Here is a 21,100-nt window from a genome sequence, read left to right on the forward strand (position 1 = left end):
AAAACTGGATATTCATACAATAGAACTTTTGTGTCTTAATGGGTATATTAGAAGGAAGTTGGAAGTTATCACTAAAAATATGTTTTTGGTTTCTTATTACAAAAATAACAGATACTTATTTTAGGAAAGTTAGTGCAATTCGATAAACAATAATAAGAATATAAAAGTCAACTATGATACTTCTGTATCAGTTCATAACTATGAACTATCTACTGCAAGTTTGAGAAAACCTGGCCAACAGTGACTAAACATATAGGAATTTATTTGTATCACATAAGAAGTATGTACTTTATGTAGTTCAGCTGTTTAACAATGTCATTTTAAAAACCTAGGCTCTTTCGATCCTTCTGCTCTATATTATCATATTAACTTTTTCCCTTCATGCTTGTTGACTCATGGTTTCAGAATGGTTGCTGCCGGTCCAGGAATCATGTCCTTACAACCTACATTCCAAACTGCAAAAGAAGAAAAGAGGTGGTGCTAGCAACTCATGTTAATTTTTTCATATCAAAGCAAAGCCTCCCACTCTAAGCATCTCAGCAGATCTCAATGCCAGTAGTGAGTCACATGACCATTCCTACTCACAAGGGACCCTGGGCAGATGAGAAAGCTTTCCTCTTTCTTTAGTAAGGGATGGAAAGGAAGAAAGAAGTTCAGAATGGCTTCAGTTTAGCCCAAAAAAGTCTACCAAGGCAGCCACACAAATTTTAGCATCTTATATTTTGTTATATTCACTTCCACTCTTTCTTAGACATAAATATGATTTAAAAAAAAAATAAATGTATGTATGTATTTATTTATTTTTGTCTGCATTGGGTCTTCATTGCTGCACGCAGGCTTTCTCTAGTTGCAATGAGCGGGGACTACTCTTCGTTGCAGTGTGTGGGCTTCTCATCGCGGTGGTTTCTCTTGCTGCGGAGCACCGGCTCTAGGCACGCGGGCTTCAGTAGTTGTGGCACGTGGGCTTCAGTAGTTGTGGCTCTCGGGCTCTAGAGTGCAGGCTCAGTAGTTGTGGCGCATGGGCTTAGTTGCTCCATGGCATGTGGGATCTTCCCGGACCAGGGCTCGAACCCATGTCCCCTGCATTGGCAGGCAGATTCTTCACCACTGCTCCACCAGGGAAGCCCTAAATATGCTTTAAATATTTACAAAAATGAGATCATCCTTCACAAACTACTTACTAGCCTTTTTTCACTTAAAATAGTATGGCAGTAAATACAAAAGGCATAATAATTTTATATGCCTGCATGGTATTTCATTATTTGGATGTGCTGTAATTTAACCATACCTTTATTACCAAATGTTTAAATTGCTTCTTAATTTTATATTCTAAATAATATTGTAATAAAGGGGCTTGTATATACAAATTTATTTTCTTAGAATATGTTCTCTGAAGTGGTTTTCAAGGAAAAGAATGTATACAATAAAATTTATATAAATATTGCCAAACATTGCCACTCTGGAGGAGAGTGACCCAGAAACCCACTCCTGGCTGTGTGCCTCATACTGGTGTTTTTCAAACACTGATCTTGATTCATAACGGACAGTGACATCAATTTGTGGATTGTTAACCAGTGTTTTAAAAACCCACATAAAACAGAATAGAATAAAGTATTAGCATGCTTTGCTCATATTTTAGTGAAATTTCTGTTTCTTCTGTGAGAGTGTGTGTTCTGTACTGTGTCATGAAACAAAATGAGTATTTTGCCAAGGGTTACAGACAAAAATTTTTTAAAAATGTTCCCAGAGAGGAACACTCATGCATGCCTCCTGATTTCCAGCACTCATTTAAAATTTCTGTTTGTTGTTAATTGCCTTGATAAGAAATTCTATAACAGTAACAGATTATAGTGGTGATGGCAGCGCCCCTGATTTGCTTCAGACCTAAATGAAAATGTGTCCCATGAAGTTTTTTTTTTTAAGATTTATTTATTATTTATTTATTTATTTAATTTATTTTTGGCTGCATATGGTCTTAGTTGCAGCACGCAGGATCTTCGTTGAGGCATGTGGGATCTTTCGTTGTGGTGCCCGGGCTTCTCTCTAGTTGTGGCGTATGGGTTTTCTCTTCTCTAGTTGTGGCTCACGGGCTCCAGGGCGCGTGGGTTCTGTAGTTGTGGCGTGCAGGTTCTAGTTGAGGCGTGTGAGCTCAGTAGTTGTGGCACGCGGGCTTAGTTGCCCCGCAGCATGCGGGATCTTAGCTCCCTGACCAGGGGTTGAACCTGCGTCTCCTGCACTGTAAGGCAGATTCTTTACCACTGGACCTCCAGGGAAGTCCCCCCATGAAGTTTTAAAATGTAGAATTTTCACTGTTAATAACTAGCCTGTCAGTGAAGTTTTCATTTCCTCTTTACATCGTTTCATAAAGGTTTTCTTTCTTTTTTTTTTTTTTTGCATTACGTGGGCCTCTCACTGTTGTGGCCTCTCCCATTGCGGAGCACGGGCTCCAGACGCGCAGGCTCAGCGGCCATGGCTCACGGGCCCAGCCGCTCCGCAGCATGTGGGATCTTCCCGGACTGGGGCACGAACCGATGTCCCCCGCATCGGCAGGCGGACTCTCAACCACTGCGCCACCAGGGAAGCCCTTCTTTTTTATTTATAAGGAGTTGGATTTATTTTTAGTTAACTGTTATAATCAATTTATATTTTTATTACCTGTGGTCAGATAATATGCATTGTGCTATATAATTTCTACTTTTTTGGAAGTTAATGAGATTTTCTTTGTGGATGAGGATACGATCAGTTTTTCCAACTTTTGTGTTTTTATAACAATTCCATTCTTATAAGAATTCTTTAATAACAATTATGTATATTTGTGTATATTTATGATATATAAATACTCATTTACATTCTAAACTGTTAATGTGGATTTGTAGCTGTTTCAGGGTTTTGAGACCATAATCAACTTGAATACTATTGATAGAGCTGATTTTTTGGTTTACTTTTGGGGGAGTTTATTTGGTCTATTCTTTTATATCTAACCTTGCTGTGTCATTTTACTTAACCTGTAAATTAAAAAAATCGTTTATAGTTACTTCATGTTGACATTCTTGTAGCGTGTAACCCATTCACATTTATTTTGAAACGAATATACTTGATTTTCTCTTTTATTATGCTTTCAATATTAGTGCTTCCTAGATATTTCCTTTTTTTTTTTCTTTTCATGTACTTTGATATTTGATTAATTTTGTATGCCTCTTTTTCTTCCTTTAGTGATTTGGAAGTTATGCATACAACTTTCTTCTGTATATTCCAAACTTTTAAATCAATGTCTAGAATGAACACTATATATTGACCATCCCTTCCCTCCAACAACTATGAAAATGCTTTTCCTTTCATTTTTGTTTAAATAATTGGGAACTTTAGATCCAGGTTATTACATTAAACATTTTTTAAAAATATGCACCTTATTTTTCAATAAAATATTTTCACATAACTACATTAATATTACTAATACTTAACTATATTTTGTGATTTCATCATTTACTGCTATTTATTTTAAAACCCTATCTTATTCATTCTTGGGTTCTTTTATTTTGACTTATTTCTCGATTAGCTTGAGTAAATCTTAATAGTATGGAAAACTGTCTGTCTGTCCTTAATGTCCATAATGTCTGTCCTTGCATGTCTGAATTCGTCAGATACTGTTTTAAAAGAATACCTAAAGTCTTGGAGTCAGATAAAACTAGATTCAAATGTTAGCCCTTCCTCATTATTGCCCTGAGACAATGGGGAAGTCGCTTCACCTTTTCGACTCAGTTCCTCCTGTGTAAAATGAAGGCACCATCAGCTATTTTATAGGATTCCTAAGGATCATACCAAGTGTAAGTGGGAATCATTTTCTCTGGGCTACAAGAAAGCTCCCCATCTGGTCTCCAGACCCCCTTGCCTGGGAACGTTACCGCGCTTGCTGTTCTACACACACACCTTATTGTTTCTCACTTTGAACTTCTGCTTCCGCTGCTCTCTTTGCTTGGACGTCCCTTTCTTCCCACTTCTAACCCCAACGCATGGGCCAGACACAGTCTGTAAGACTGAGCCCAACATGGGGATTTGAGGAAAGCTTCCAGAAGGAAATAATATCTGCATTAAATGTGCCTCTTCTGAGTTCCCTCACCACCCAGTAAATGTGCACTTCACTTTAGACTTCAACTGTTACACTGTTTGCACGGCATCCTCCTCCTACTAGGCTAGATTCTGGGATGCCACAGGATGGAGACACTATGTCTGAACATAGTGACTAGTTCATAGTAGGTGCCCAATAAATACACCCAACTAACAAAATGAGGCTGGCACATTCCTCTCCTGCCCTATTTTCTGATAATGAGGTTGGATGTCTCTTCCTCGGGGCAACCATTTCAACTTGTTCAGGGGTCTGGGGCAGAAAAGCTGAGGCCACAGCAGCTCCTAACATCTGAATACCTTTCATTCTTTTACTTCATTTTGGGAGAGGTAAGGGCCTGGCTCAGGATCCTTGCTTTAACTCAGTGATTTTTAGACTTGCCCATCAGTGCAGTACTTCTGAGTCCAGTTAGACTAGTGACGTCTTTATTTTCTTATTCTCAGGCTAATCAGATATTACCTCATACTTGGTTCTAGAATAGGCAAAGATGCACTAGAAGAATTAGCAGTTATAAAAAATCTATAGAAAAAAGTTTTAATTGAGACATTCTGTGTACTAATTAATTTTTGTTACTGTTGTTTCAAATTGGGAAAGACAACCATTAACCAATCTTTGCTAGTCCCTGTCATGAGACACCAGTGCTGTATAGGAATGACATTTAAGAGCCTCTGTTCCAGTTAAACAAAATTAGAGTTAAATACACCACTTATCAATAATACATTCTTTTATTTCATGAAAAGGAACAAAATTTTTTGTTTTGACTAATGGTATTTGCTTCCTAAAATAGGCTCATGACCCTACCTTGATTATTGAAGAAAGTAACCATTTACCATCTTTTTCCTTCTTAGGCTGTGAGGTTGAGATTCTTGGTGTCAGACCTACTTACTGCCTAGAATATAAAAATGTCCCAACGGATATCAATTTTGCCAATGCAGTCAGCGATGCTCTTGACTTCTTCAAGTAAGTGTCCCAAATTCTTAGCCATGCCGCTGTTCTTCCTGTTTCCGGGACCAATAATGAATGCTAAAGTGGATTAAGAAGGCTTGGTATAGGTGAAATATGTCTCAGAGAGGTAGTGAGCCTCTCACACGGTGATTGCTACCCTCTAGTAGAGGATGATTGTGCGTTGAGTAATTTTAGGTAGGGGCACCCTTTGGAAACGTTGAATTGAGAGCAAGGAAGTCCCCAGGGGTTTAGGACTTTCTTCTTTGTGTTGATGGAAAATAGAGAAGCAGTGTGAATGTCAGCGTTTCTCTAATCATGATATAGTGAATGCCTGACTCTCCGAAGATATAAGTTTTTGACAAAAGAAGGAAGATCTTTGGTGGAATAAGTTTGGAAAAATTGCCTACTCTGCCATCTTCGTGGAAATGTACAAAGCCTATTAGCATATTAGTACATAGAACCTTTTTTTTTTTTCTCTTCCACATGGAACTATCACACCCAGTTTGAAAAATACAGAAATCAGTAATGGTCTGAATAGCACACAAGAGTGTGTCAGGGAAACTGACTTATTTCTAAGTTTTCAATAAAAAAAAAAAGTATTTATTTATTTATTTTTGGCTGGGTTGGGTCTTCATTGCTGCCTGCGGGCTTTCTCTAGTTGTGGCGAGAGGGGGCTACTCTTTGTTGCGGTGCACAGGCTTCTCATTTCGGTGGCTTCTCTTGTTGTGGAGCATAGGCTCTAGGCATGCAGGCTTCAGTAGTTGTGGCACACGGGTTCAGTAGTTGTGGCTCGCGGGCTCTAGATTGCAGCCTCAGTAGTTGTGGCACACAGGCTTAGTTGCTCTGTGGCATGTGGGATCTTCCCGGACCAGAGCTCAAACCCGTGTCCCCTGCACTGGCAGGCAGATTCTTAACCACTGTGCCACCAGGGAAGTCCCTCAATTTTTTTTTTAATGCACAGCAACTTCAACCATTCCTTTAAACTACTTCCATTTCTCTCTCCCTATTTCTCTCCAACCCACTTCAGTAAGGAAAATGGATGTGACATTCTGAACTCTTTACATTGAAAAGAAATCTGGACAGGATCCTAAGGTAATGGGAGACCTGAGTGTCCCTGAAATCCAGGGTTGGGGGCCCCTTGCAGCTCTCAGGTAATTGGGCTGATGGCCACATGTCCTTCTGGCATGGTTCCTGGGCTGAAAGCTATAAATGGCCAATAACAGATCTGCAGGCGTTTCCACCCATCACTCCTCACCCAACCGCTCCATTACAAATGAGCTGACCAGTGATGGAGACCAGATCCATGTGGAAAACAGCTGGCCACCAAGAATTTGTCAGCTAAACTCCAACAGGCAAGAGCTCTTAGCCCTTGAAGACTCAGGTCCCTCATGAATCAATGAGCTCCAACATAGAGGTCTTTCACAAAAGGCATATGTATAAATCCCCGAATGTCAACCATCGCAATTCCAGTTTTCCTGGCATCTGGGGTTGACAGCTTCCTGACACAGAGCCATCAGGTAAATCTGTGAGACTTGTTAGCTTTCTGATCACATGGAGATTTATGACTATGGCAAATAGCCTTAAAGAAACCAGCCCAGTGGCTGCTGTATTAAGGTGAAGTGTCTAAAATGTAGTGACCTGAAAGCATTTCATTGAGCTTTAGTGCAACCAGTAAACCTTGTGAAATTTTTCCCACATACAAGCCCCACCCTGGAAGTGTACACACCTAAACATAGGATGTTCTGTGTGAACCAGCACATCTGGGATGCTACAGGCACAAATACAAAAGGCAGCTAAATGCGGAGACATATCCGAGGGCATGATTTTGTGGAAAGTTCCATTATCTTCAAACGTGGTGGCAGAAATACCATCAGTCCATCAGTGTAATGAACATGGGCCTCAGAAGAGTTTAGGGATATGTATGAAAATGCCACTCCCAAGTTAGAACTTTTCCCTACTGCCTGCACACGTGTGGAACCCTTAGTGACTTTTTGTTCTCTGCTGTCTGTAGATGCAGGGGGCATTTGTATTAGTCATTCATACTAGCGAGTATGAATGATGATAATATTTGTGAGAAACAACCAAACAATAACTTACCCCAATGCCCATCGTGGAGGATGGTGGACATGGCATTTGTTAAAGAGGGGCCATTCTGGGCTTCCCTGGTGGCGCAGTGGTTGAGAGTCCGCCTGCTGCTTCCCTTCCGCCGGGAAGATCCCACATGCCGCGGAGCGGCTGGGCCCGTGAGCCATGGCCGCTGAGCCTGCGCGTCTGGAGCCTGTGCTCCGCAACGGGAGAGGCCACAACAGTGAGAGGCCCGCGTAACACACACACAAAAAAAGAAGGGCCAGTCTGTTTTGTTCTAAAAAGAGAAAAGAACACTTGACTAGCAATTTCCCTTAACTGGAAACCAGTATATCCTCCAAACTGTGAATGAAGTACACCTCAGGGTACAAGAACATCACAGCATCATTAAAAGGTGTTGTGCCCTCTTGGCAAGTATGACCATGGTGATGGAAGACGCCAGGCTGAACATCCTCTGGAACCGATCCCCGTGTAGTGAATGGAGTCGGTGTGGACATTCAAAAGCCCGGGCTGGTGGAGTCAAGCGTTCTGACCTTGGATGTGGAAGTTCACATTTCCAGTCCTAGCCGTGTCTCAGAGGTCTGTGAGGCCTAGAATCCTTTTTGGCCTATTTCCTCATCTGCAAAATCTGCAAGTGCTTTTCTCTAGGGACACTTTTCATCTCAGATCCAGAATTTGGAGGCACATCCAAGCCGCAGACATGGAGCTCATGCCGAGAAATGAAAGTGACTCAGTTTCCCTGCTGCCTTTGCCTTGTCTCATGCCCCACTTTCTTGGGGTTGGTGGGATTCTTATAGCAGAATAAGAACCACTTCCATGTGGTCATTTGGGTTTAGCAGAATGTTTCCCCATGGGTGTGGGCTGTTGCGTTCTCTCAGAGTATCTGGGTCAGGGTGTTGGAGCGCCACCTGGGGCTCAGCACTGGCTCCGCTTCTCATGAGCTGTGTGATGTGGACAACGGTACCGAACTCTCTGTTTAATGTATTCCTGCCTGATAGGGTTGCTCTGAGGATGAATTATGATAATGTATGCAAAGCCCTCAACATAGTGCCCGACCTAGCATAACTATCATTTATTGAGCACTTACTATCATTATACCTTCAGCTGACAGTTACAGAGCTCCTACTGTATGCCAGATCCTAGGCTGAGCTGAGACACAATGGAGAATGAATGCATCCCAGGGTGAAAACCCCCGCAATTCAGAGGGAAGGGAAGGACACATAAATGGGCAATTACAGCACAGTGTGAAAAATCACAACCCAGAGATGAACCAGGAAAGCCGTGGGAGTGGCCAGGAGGGCCACCCGACTGAGCCTGGGCATCAGGGATGCTTCCTGGAAGAAGCACCATCTTCCTGAGACCGAAGGATGGGCGGGGTTGTGCAAACCACGCTCTGGAACTTCTGTGAGGTTCCTTTTCCTCTTCTGTGGATTGCAAGGCCCAAGGCGCCACAGGCGCTGGGGATACACGTTCTCTCATTCCAAGTGTCGGGGGAGACCACACCAGGAGAGACCAGGCCGCCTCACTTGTGTGTTTGTTTAAATAGAGTTTTTCAAGAGAAATAAGGCAGTCTGCCAAGAGGATTAGTTATTAACCCTTAAAGTCCAAACAAAGGAGTTAGCCTTCATTCCTTTTCCACTGCTTCCTCTTTTGTCCGATGCTGTTACCGCTACCCGCACCATCACCGTCATCAGCATCGTTGCTCTGTTCAGGTGCTTTGGGGGACGTCGTGGGCAGGGCAGTCACAGTGGGAAGCTGTGTGCTGCGTGGAGGAGGGGGCACATCGCACGGTGTTTTCTCCCCCAACCCCTGATTCCCTCAGCCTCCTACTCCAGCTTTGTCACTAGTTCCCACTCAGTCTCAGCTTCGCACGGAGGGTTAAATAGTTGGATTTTTACCACCAGTACTCTGGCCGAGGGGGGCGTTTTTCTGGGATGCAGAAAGTGTGGTCAGTGCTAGAATTCACCCTGTGCCCACCCTGGAGCTGACCCTTCCTGGGTCCCCAGAGACGTCAGGCCCTGAACACAAACACAAACCCGTCTGCCTCCTACAAGGTTGCCTGGTAAAGCTTGTTCTTATTCTTGCGGGTCAGTGAAACCTACAGTCTAGTGTTTTATTTAGAGGCTTCCTCGAAGACCAGCAATAATGGAGGAGACTTTTTTTTTTTTAACATCTTTACGGGAGTATAATTGCTTTACAATGGTGTGTTAGTTTCTGCTGTATAACAAAGTGAATCAGCTCTACATGTACTTATATCCCCATATCTCCTCCCTCCTGCGTCTCCCTCCCACCCTCCGTATCCGAGGAGACGTTTTTTTGAATGATTGCTTCTCTTTTCGCTGAGCTTCTGGTGACAGCCGGTGGTGAGGGGAGTTGTCAGAACTGTCCCCTGCCTGTCGCCACCTCTTCCGATTCCTGGGTCATGATGAGCTGAAAGGGGAGGTGACCCATAAGCATGCCCTCTGACTTTTGTCACCAGGGTGCTCAGGACTGGCACGTCTTGGTGCAGTATTCCTGTCTCTCCCTTGGAGAACCCCCTTGTTCTCTTTAAGGTATCAGCTGTGCCTGGACCACAGGGCACGGGCTGGAGGACGCCCATGCCTCCGCCAGGACCGCCGGGTGGGAGGGGAGAAAGCTGGCAGGGCCTCTCTCAGCTCTCACCCTGCCCGCCCCCTCCCCAGGAGCGGCCAGGCGGACCTGGTGGCCATCTACTACGAGCGCATCGATGTGGAAGGCCACCACTATGGGCCCTCGTCGCCGCAGAGGAAAGAAGCCCTGAGGGCTGTGGACACCGTCCTGAAGTACATGACCAAGTGGATCCAGGTGACCGAAAAGCAGGACCACTGGGCTAACCTTCCCTCTGTCACTCTTCTTCTGTCTCCTTGACTGTCCCACCCCTCGACATCTTCCTTCTTACTGCTGAGAGCTGACTGGGCCAGCTCAAGGGTCTGAGGGGTCTCTTTTCTTCACACAACGCCTCCCCAGGTACCACGAGCTCCCTTGTCTTACAGCCAGGCCAGTGGCACTGAAATGACCCAGATCTGCATTACCGCCTGGCTCAGCTGGCGAGATGGCCTGATGCTTTACCAAACCATTCAGTCTGGTAACCAGATTGGTGTGGGTGTGGAACCCAGGCCTGGGTTCTCTCCCTGATCCTGCCATACCCTTACTGAATGACTTTTAGCAAAGTATTATTTTTAAACTTTTTAAAATTTTATTTTTTATTGAAGTATAGTTGATTTACAATGTTGTGTTAGTGTGTTAGTTTCAGGTGTACAGCAAAGTGATTCAGATATATATATAGAGAGATAGATAAATAGGGAGATTATATATGCTTCTTTTCCGTTAAAGGCTATTACAGGGTATTGAATACAGTTCCCTGTGCCATACAGTGGGTCCTTGTTGTTTATTTTATATAAGTAGTGTGTATCTGTTAATCCCAAACTCCTAATTTATCCCTCTCCCGCCACTTTCCCTTCGGTAACCATAAGTTTGTTTTCTGTCTGTGAGTCTATTTCTGTTTTTTAAATAAGTTCATTTGTATCATTTTTTAAAATCTCATCTATAAGTGATATCATATGATATTTGTCTTTGTCTGACTTAAAATACTATTTTTTTAAACTTTTGTGGGGTTAATTTTTCACATGTATAAAACGGGCGAGTGATCGTTGTCGTATTCCCACACAAGTTGGTTGAAAGACCCAAAGAGGATGAAAACAGAAAGGCTGTCGGAGCCTCGTATGTATTCTATTCAGCGCTAATCGGATGGGGACTGGCCGCTCGTTCCCTCCCTGCAGCACTTGTGCTATGATTTTGAACCGTGTCTTATCAGGGCAGACAAGCAGATGCTTAAATTCAGAACTGGGGAAGAAGCCTTTCTCCTATAACCCGTAGCTGAAAACACCTCTTTGCCAGGCAGCTGGTGTGAGAGGGTCCCCCTCGGGGCGCCGTCCTGACTGCCTGTTTCCCCCCAGGAGCGCGAGCTGCAGGACGACCTCAACGTCGTCATCTTCTCGGATCACGGGATGACTGACATTTTCTGGATGGACAGAGTGATCGAGCTGGATAAGTACATCAGCCTGCACGACCTGCAGCAGGTGAAGGACCGAGGGCCAGTTGTGAGCGTGTGGCCGGCGCCCGGGAAGCATTCTGAGGCAAGACGGGGGAGCAGGGGGGTGGGGGGACGGGGGCGGAGCGCACCCCCGGAGGCCATGACTCTGCTCTGAGCTTGTGCGTAGCGTTAAGGCGGAGGCGCAGGGCAGCCTCGGGAGCCGGGACTCCGGGGGCAGATGACCCACGTGCTCCCTTCCTCGCCGAGGCACCTCTGTCCGGTGCTTCATCCTCCTGTGTCTTCTCTCCTCTGAAACGGGCCCTGAACGTTAGTGGACACGAAACGAGACGGGGGGGTGTGCGGTGCTCAGCACGTGGCGCGGGGGCCGTTTCGTTCTTGGCCAAAATGCAGCGTTTCTCCTGCGCAGCTGGGGGCAGCGGAAGCCTGCACAGAAGGCCCTTCTCCAGAGGAAGCCGCCAGTCTGATCTGTTCTCACCAGGGACTGGAGAGAAGAAGGCGACAGACGAGCACAGGCTGAGGCCGCGTGTGCCGTGGGTCGGGCCCTTAGCTCGGAGCCCCGCGGCCGGCTGGGCTTCAGAGCCCCGCTCTCAGCGGCCGAGCAGCTCCCTAAGCGGCCCTCCTGCCGCTTCTCTGCTGCGTGCGCTGACCACACTGTAGCTGCCCTCCTAGGCGGCCGTGAAGCTCGGGAAGCAGCTGGACCCGCTGCAGGCACGATGTGTGTGTCGCCTACGGCGATTACCGCCATCCGAGGGGGCGTCCCCACGAGGCTGTGGCGGAGTTCCCACGGCGTGCGGATGGCGTGGGGCAGGGCTCCCGGGGACTCGGCGCGCTCGGTGACAAGGCCCCTGCTTACCCCTCCTTCCAAACAGTCCTTCCCTCCGAGTGGCGGGTAAACCACGCTGAGAACGTGAAGGAGCGAGTGGCCCCGCCGGCTGACTGCTTTGCCCCGTGTGGCCTGGGCGTCTCCCAGCACGGGCTCTGGGCCTCTCTTCCCTGGGGAGGCCTCCACCGCTGCCAGGGGCGGGGCATCCGCAGGGAGATGGGAATCAGCCTCGGCTGGGCCGGCTGCCTGCCCTTGCTTCCCCACGGCAGTGACGCGGTTGGTATTGATGGAGCACTGGTGTAGGCTGGGGTCCGGCCCTTTTGGCCCAGACAGAGACCTTCCTCCCAGCCCTGACCGCTTCCTCCCACGTGAGAGTCTGAGATCTGTCTGTCTGGGGTTGAGGAACTCGGTGCCCGCAATGCGGCTTCTCCCCAGCCTCGTCCCCTTCCCCCGACGGGTGCCCCCTTTTCTCAGGCTCCACAGTCAGCAAGTGGAGGTGCTGAATATGTTTGCACAGGCTTCTCGTGAACTCCTTAAATATGAAACTGGGAAGAATATTTTACACGTTGGCAGGTCCCACAGTAAATGGCTTCTTGCAAAGAAGTTCTGTTTTCCTGGCAAGGAACATCATCCGTTATCTCCTATCTGGCACCTAGGGACATGCGGTCTCCAGGATGCTAGAGCATCAACAGCTCGCGAGCTGGGAAGAGCTTTTTTCTTCCAATGTGGTGTGTACATCAGGCAGTTGCAAGCTGCCTAAAGCAGTTGGTAGATTATTCAGAACTGGGGCTATGTTTGGGTGACAGTTTGTCACGTGACGGACACAACAGTTTGTGACACCCGTTATGTGCCATCAGAGTTTTCACTTATACAAAATCTTTCTGGTAATGCCCCCTACTTTCCTTAAGAATTATGGATTTTCTTAAGTAAGAAATCATAACTCCTGGGGCCAGTAGAAACTCTCTACTAAACAGCCTAAAGACTAATTATTTTCCAGAGTTGAACTGATAAACTCAATTTTATATTCAGTTCTACCCAGGAATATATGCCTGCTTTGACTAAGGGCCAACAAATCAACACCAGCCGGTTGATTTTAATTTTAGCCATAAAGATTTAAGCTGCTGCTAAATATTGGAAAGAGGTACAGGGTTTACATCTTCATCAGAAAATTAGCAGTGTAATTAATGGCAAACAGTCACTAGTATTTTAAAATCAGGCGTAGAGCTTCCCTGGTGGTGCAGCGGTTAAGAATCCGCTTGCCAACGCAGGTGACATGGGTTCGAGCCCTGGTCTGGGAAGATCCCAAGTGCCGCGGAGCAACTAAACCCGTGCGCTACAACTACTGAGCCTGCGCTCTGGAGCATGCCAGCCACAACTACTGAAGCCTGCGTGCCACAACTACTGAAGCCCGCGCGCCTAGAGCCCGTGCTCCGTGACAAGAGAAGCCACTGCAATGAAGAATAGCTCCCGCTCGCCGCAACTAGAGAAAGCCCACGCCCAGCAACAAAGACCCAATGCAGCCAAAAATAAATAAAAATAAAATAAATAAATTTATTTTAAAAAATCAGGTGTAGATAGGACATGCTCTAGGTCTAGTCAAAGAATAAATGCTTTTCTTTGATCTTGGTGGTGTTTAACATCAGGCAGACCAATTTCTCATTCACCTTTTTATTTTACTATAGTATTTTTGACATAAATAAGTTTTTATAAAGTCCTCCCTCTCCTCCAGGTCCAATAAATATTCACATACATTTAAGAGAGAGAATGCAAAACTGGTCATTCTTGGTTATCTTTGCAGATATATAACAAATTGAGAACAGTGGAGCACATGACTGTCTACGAGAAGGAGGCCATCCCGAGCAGGTTCTATTACAAGAAAGGGAAATTTGTCTCTCCTTTGACCTTAGTGGCCGATGAAGGATGGTTCATAACTGAGGTAAATATAAAACATATGACAAGATATTCATTATACAAATTCTATCAAACAGCCAAAGGTAAACAATTATTTACCTTTTCCACCTGAAAAATTTCGTTTTTGCTTAAGTCTCATTTGTTGTATTATTTCCTTCTTTAGAGAATCCAAAGGCTCGGTCAGGTGACTTTGTAGATGCAAACTGGAGACTCCGACCCAGAGCCATGGTTTAGACTTCATGGCTCCAGACTTGCTGTATTTTAACAAATGGGCCTTAACTCAATTAGCCAGGCTTACAGTGTAGCCTATTCAGTTTAAAGTGGAACAGTTACTATGAACCAAAGCAATTGCTTTAGGGCAGCGAAAAGCCAGGAGAGGCTCGGCTTTGCTTTCACCTTAAAGAGAAATGATTGGCAAACAAAAGTCCACAGGTCCAGGTCTCTGGTTTGCCAACTTGATTTTACAGAGCTTATCTTGCATTTTGGGCCCAAACCCTAATTGCCTGGTGCCCGGATGATTTCAGCAGCTTCCTCCTTGCCCACCTGGACTCCAAACTCACCAGGCCCTTGCATCAGCTTCTGATACCCAGCCAGCTGGTAAGACACCCCAAAGGGGAATCCGCAGTCACGTCCTGTTTAGAGTCAGTTCCCAGACAGGGCCTGGATCACTGTCAGTATGGGTATGAAGCTGGGTTACAAACTGATCAGACTACAGGGTAAAAGAGAGTAGCAGATGTTGGCACATGAGAGTTGTTGGTCGAGGCCAACAAAGTACAGTCAAATTCGAGGTTGCGCATCTGTAGATTCAACCAACTCTGATCAGAAATATTCAGGGGAAGAAAATTCCAGAAATTTCCAAAAAGCAAAACTTGAATTTGCTGGATGTCGGCAACCATTTACATCACATTTTCATTGTATTTACAACTATTTACAAAGCATTTCATTGTACTAGGTATCATAAGTAATCCAGAGATGATTTAAAATACACAGGAGGATGTGTGTAGTTATATGCAAATACTATGCTGTTTTGTATAAGGGACTTGAGCATCCACAGATTTTGGTATCCGAGGGGATCCTGGAAACAATCCCCTGTGGATACCGAGGGACGACTGTATAAGGCCTAAGAGTGGTATTTAATCTACCAGAGTGAGGGCAGGGGGCGATCAGCAGAAATACTGATCAGGCAAAATGAGTGGACGTCTAGCGACCCAGGTGTGCAAAATGGGGATTCCCTGACGCAAACTTCAGTCATTCAGGAGGACTGAGTTGTTCCTGTGTGCTCTCAGACCAGAGAAGCAGCTGGTCGCTGAGGAAACAAAGCAGAACTGGTCAGAAATGTCAAATTAATATAAAATTTGCACATATAAGAAATCTGTCAAGGGCTTCCCTGGTGGCGCAGTGGTTGAGAGTCCACCTGCCGATGCAGGGGACACGGGTTCGTGCCCCGGTCCGGGAAGATCCCACATGCCGCGGAGCGGCTGGGCCCGTGAGCCATGGCCGCTGAGCCTGCGCGTCCGGAGCCTGTGCTCCACAACGGGAGAGGCCACAACAGTGAGAGGCCCGCGTACCGCAAAAAAAAAAAAAAAAAAAATCTGTCAAGAAAAATTTCTTCTTAAAATGTTGGTTGGCAACATCGGCCACAATAATAATAGCCATCTTGGATTAAGTATCTCCTAGTTACTATTTCTGTTTCTCTCCATGACTCTGCATTGTAGATATTGTTAGTCCTGAAAATCACTTACCATAACATAGAATGGAACCCAAGGTGGTTCTGAGCTTCCTGGCCGCCAACTCAGAGTCGAAAGTGCAATCAGTTTTATCAATGTAACTTACAGTGTCTGTAACATAAAAACACAAATGTTTCTTTAGAAAATCATGCCAGTCCCTGGTCCTGAGAGAAATTTAGGTATTTTTTAGTCAATCTTTTGCGGTACCTTAGTTTTCTAGACTGAATACCTTAATCATTTTACTCCTGTCTTCAAATTTACGGATTTTTATTTTTAAGATTCATATATGAAAATTATAATTTCTGAGCCTACTTAGATTTAATACTGGGGTTTTATCTCTTTATCTTCTGAAAAATCCTAAAAACGAGTGCCCATTCTTTCCCTGCTGCCTTAGACTTTTTTCTTTTACATCTCTCTGTTGTTTATTATACCTACTTGACTATAGAGAATTGAAAACACTGTTCTAGATCCCTGTTCCTGCACTGTGCCAGGACTATTCATCTCCCACATTCTTATTTGCAAAATCTCTCCCCACATGGTAAAAGAACATTGTGTTTGCTCTGTAACCTAAATACCAGTGCACAGCCCGGGTGAGGATGTTCCTGTTCTGGACTGCACTTTACATCTGCAGCAGGGCGAATTCTCAGCCCTGAAAGCAACTTCTCTGGGTCCAGGTTTGGATAGCAGAGGAGTCTTTTTTTTTTTTTTTTTTCCTGGCTTTGACATGCTTAGGAAAACAGCTGAGTCAGGACAAATCGATGCTGGTTGGGGCCAATAAAATAGAATCCCACCTCCCCTTCCTTTTTCCCTACAACCACCATCCCGTAAACATACAAGATTAGGCTTCCTTGGCAAAAATGCCATTCCCATATAAACACCAACTTTTTGCCACCAATTTAAGTTTTGCAGACTCTAAGGCAGCTGCTCTAACAGGAAGACGCAACTGAGTTCTTTTTTTTTTCTTAATGGTCATTTGGAGAGCTGTCACTAAAAAAGATAAAGATAGGGAAACCTGGGCTTCCCTGGTGGCGCAGTGGTTGAGAGTCCGCCTGCCGATGCAGGGGACACGGGTTCGTGCCCTGGTCCAGGAAGATCCCACATGCCGTGGAGCGGCTGGGCCCGTGAGCCATGGCCACTGAGCCTGGGCATCCGGAGCCTGTGCTCCGCAACGGGAGAGGCCACGACAGTGAGAGGCCCGCATACCGCAAAAAAACAAAAACAAAAACAAAAAACAGGCAGGAATCAGGAAGGAGAAGGCACTCTAGATTCTACTGATGGTTTATTGGGCTCTTGATGGTACCAGAATCCACTGAGTACAGGTGTGGAGAGCAGGTCAGGAGAGCATGAAGTACGTTGGGATCCAACCACTTGACACCCAACGCTTGAGTCTTGCATTAGAAAAATCATTTTCACAAATATGAAAATTCTGGTTCAAGTATGTGCAAATCTCCCATGTTGGTGAGAGGAAAGGAGAGGGCTGGTTAGGAAGAGTTTGTTGCATTGTGACAAAAGCAAGAAAAAAATGAATGCCAACGTTAGAACTTTTGTGAAGGAGCTGAGACTTATCTCCAGACCCCACTAGGAATCAGAAGGGTGAGTCCATAATTCCAATCCACGAAATCAGAAATACCTTGAACATTGTAGTGGAAGATTTGAAGGCTCTTTGGAGAACTGGATGGACTTCGTGCTTAACGGTTACATCCGGGTTGTAATTTTTTGTCACTCTTAGCTCTGGGACCTTAGTCAAGACATTTAAAACTCTGAGCCTCACTTAACTCAGTAAAATCGGGATAACATCCACAATGCAGAAACAGCAAGCAGGAGACACTTAATTCAAGGTAGCTATTATTACTGTTGCTGCTGTTGTTGTTGACCAACATTTTTAAAAGACAATTTTCTAGATATATTTATTATCTGAAAAATGCACAATAACTGGATGCATGTATCATTGAAACTTTTGGGGGATGGTAGTGGGGAGCTCATTCTAAAGGTTCTAATGATCCGTGATAAATGAAGATTAATTTTACAGGGCTCACTGTCACTAAGGAGAGGTGTGTGAAAAAACACTGATGGTCTCTGTATTTAGTGGGTAGACATAAGAAATATAAGAATTGGGGGGGACTGCTCACAGCCTCAGTTGCTCAAACTCTTGTTTTTCTTGTGAGTTGTGAGTTACAGTATCCTGAGGATTATGGAGCACGCTCCCCCCTTGTTGAAATTCCCGATGGTTTCCCCTTGCACTTAAAGTGGGATCTGAAGTCTTGCCCGTGGCTGGGCCTGCTCAGGCCCCGCCGCCCCGGGCAGCCTCAGACGCGTCGCTGTCCCTCTCCTCACTCCCTGCACGTGCCGCTGGGTCCATCCCTTCAGTTTCTCTAACTCTCAAGGCCCTTTCCTCCCTCCCGCATCCCACTCCGTCGGCCAGGAAAGCGACCCCTTCTCCCTGCCCCGTCGACGGCCCCTCATCCTTCAAGTTCCAGCCTGGAGGTCACTTTGTCAGAGACCTTCTGCCTCTCGGCTGAGGCAGGCTTCCTCTCCTCCCAGACCGTCTCTTTCATAACGCTCTGTCTCCATTATAACACAGTGCACCTTGTAACTGCACGCTTATCCCTTTGTATGGCATGCGTGCTTATTTAATATCTGGCTCCTTCCCTGGACTGTGAGCTCCACGAGGGCAGGAGCTCCCAGGGGCTCCGTACTCTCATTGGAGTCAGAACTTTGGTAGGTTACATGGGGCGGGCGCTCAGCAGATGTCTGTTGAATTTAGCAGATGAGTGATTTTTTTAGGTATGTGGAGTTTGGAAGAATGTACTTGAGTTTGGCGGAAACTACCCACAGAATGTCTCCACTTTGCATTTTGCTCTGTTGTCCCTATCTACCCCATATGCCAAGGACATTTAGCATCACTGGACCAGCCTCCTGAGGGCCCGTGGACCACCCTCCTGAGGGCCCGTGGACCACCCTAGACATTGTGACAGCCTCAGTGCCCCCTGGTGGAGAGATGGGTGCAGAGCATGGGTGAGTGGAAAGGACCGTGAGAAAAGCACATGGGCTGGGAGAGAGAGGCCACCTTGTGCTCGGCTCAGATGCTTCCGTGAAGAGCGTGACCCTCGTCCCCTGGCAAGGACAAGCAAAGAGAGGGCTTACAGAGGATGGTGACCAGGTCTTAGGGAGACAGAGGGGCGGGGCCTCCATTTAGGAAGCCCTGTTTCCATCCTTGAAGAAAGGAGCTTGGCAGGTGTGACAGGATGGGGCTTAAGCTAGGCAGGTGGCCTGTGTCTTTTGCCTCTTCATGGTTAGTCCTCTGGGAAGATGAACACCTTCAGGTTTCTGTCCCTGCAGGAGGGGAGGCCAGAGAAGGGACTGGCAGTAGTTGGAAATCTAGTCTGTATACTAAGGAGCACAGTGAGAAGCAAACTGGGGGAGCCACTGGGCAGGGAGCTTGCTTGTATGATGCCAGCCGTCACGCTGGATACTTGTGCAATTCCAGGTGACAAAGTCAATAGGTTTCCCTATCTTTTTTTTTTTTTTTTTGGCGGTACGCGGGCCTCTCACTGTTGGGGCCTCTCCCGTTGCAGAGCACAGGCTCCGGACGCGCAGGCTCAGCGGCCATGGCTCACGGGCCCAGCCACTCCGCGGCATGTGGGATCTTCCCGGACCGGGGCACTAACCCATGTCCCCTGCATCGGCAGGCGGACTCTCAACCACTGCGCCACCAGGGAAGCCCCCGCCTGTTTTTTAAGCCCAACCCAAATACCATCTCTTCCATGAAATACCCAGCTCTTCCCTCATTTCCTCCATCTTGGAATCTCACAAAACCCTGAGTCACTCCCCAGGTGCTGCACTTGTTTGTCTGCTTTTGAACTCTTCCTTCCTGGGGTAGAAGCTCCCTGAGGGCAGATCTGTGGCATCTTGACCTTTGTTTCCCTCTGTGGAACCTAGTACACGGCAGAAACTCGGTACATGTTTGTGATATATGAATTAAGAGATGAATTCATAAATATTGAGACAGTTGTTTCTTGATTACTTGTTGACAGGTTGTTTATTTTGTAGGTTAGTAAATCAGTGACCAATTAGACAGAGAGGAAAGCTGAGTCAGGCCTTTAACTTTGGCTAATTATTAGTACCCCTAGAAGAGATTTCAACAGAAAAAAAGGTGTTGAAACCACTAATGGCAATTGTCCTAGCTTCAGTTAGCCCACAGCTGGAGCCCAAGGGCGGGCGGATACATCAGCTCTCCCCAGACCCTACTCAGCTCCAGGAGCTACTTCCTGCGGCCTCTCCTGAACAGCGTCCACTTCATGCCACTGTGCTCAAAAAATCAGCCAGATGCACCCAGAAGCTGGTGAAAGATTGTGAGACAGGGTGCTTCATTTTTGATCTTCTGGACTCTCGTCTGAGTGGAGGGAAATCTGGCAAATTCAGGCCCAAGCTTCCAAGGGAGGCCCGAATTTGTCTCCAGAGGAAAGATTTACTTTGAAACTTGGCAAAGGATATGAAATGCCGGGCTCAATTCTAAGGCCTGGGGTTGAATGGCAGTTAGGCCTGAACCCAAAATATTTGGGGAAATCAAGACAAGCTGGAGAATGTGGCTTCTGAGTTTTAGTGGCAGCTGGAGTGGTTTTGTCCAGGCCCAAGTAATGGAGCTTCAGGAAGCTGGTGTTGGGGGCTGGAAGCTGCTTGCTTTCTGGGGGTGACTAGGGTCATTGGTACGCCCTGTCGGAGACCACACGGACGCCCTCCTCCCTGTTGGCACGCTTCAGTAAACATGTCCAGGGGGAGAAAAGAGTAAAAGGAAGCCCATCCACTCAGTGCTCTCCTCAATACTTCCCTCCACTCCAAGGAATTCTGCTGCCCTTGGTCCCTGCTGATTTTGCTGTCTGGCATTTTCCATTTCCAGGATTAGGCTGCATGTGGCAGCAGGCTTGCCAGGGTCAGACCGGGGCCTGAGGCCTGAGCAATTAAATTCTGTTCTAGAAAGAGGCAGCCTTCTAAGACGGAGAAAGAGAAACTGTTGGGGGACTAGTCTTTACAGTGGCGCATGGCAAACACACATCTGAAGGTTCATGACCACCATTCCTGGGGGGCTCCAAGGAGTCATCCCCACAGGAAGCCTCTCGGGAGGAGGGTTTAAAATGATGATGCCACAGGGGCTTCCCTGGTGGCGCAGTGGTTGAGAGTCCGCCTGCCAATGCAGGGGACACGGGTTCGTGCCTTGGTCTGGGAAGATCCCACATGCCGCAGAGCGGCTGGGCCCGTGAGCCATGGCCGCTGAGCCTGCGCGTCCGGAGCCTGTGCTCCGCAACGGGAGAGGCCACAACAGTGAGAGGCCCCCATAACGCAAAAAAAAAAAAAAAAAAAAAAAATGATGATGATGCCACAAAACCAGAGACACAGTGCTTTGTAATAGACGCCTA

The 21,100-nt window shown here is 46.4% G+C and overlaps 1 protein-coding gene across 1 annotated transcript in view; it reads left to right on the forward strand.

The window, feature by feature from the left end:
* Positions 1 to 21,100, forward strand: part of ENPP6 (ectonucleotide pyrophosphatase/phosphodiesterase 6) — a gene marked incomplete at both ends in the record, with an annotated part of 93,928 nt that overhangs the window by 61,729 nt on the left and 11,099 nt on the right. Inside the window, 4 exons of the mRNA XM_079726545.1 lie at positions 4,972 to 5,083; positions 9,835 to 9,976; positions 11,128 to 11,307; positions 13,847 to 13,984. Coding sequence (XP_079582671.1) covers positions 4,972 to 5,083; positions 9,835 to 9,976; positions 11,128 to 11,307; positions 13,847 to 13,984 — 572 coding nt within the window. The remainder of the gene's footprint in view (positions 1 to 4,971; positions 5,084 to 9,834; positions 9,977 to 11,127; positions 11,308 to 13,846; positions 13,985 to 21,100) is intronic.

The sequence above is a fragment of the Hyperoodon ampullatus genome (assembly GCF_949752795.1).
Source record: "Hyperoodon ampullatus genome assembly, chromosome: 20".
In the NCBI taxonomy this organism is placed as follows: Eukaryota; Metazoa; Chordata; class Mammalia; order Artiodactyla; family Ziphiidae; genus Hyperoodon; species Hyperoodon ampullatus.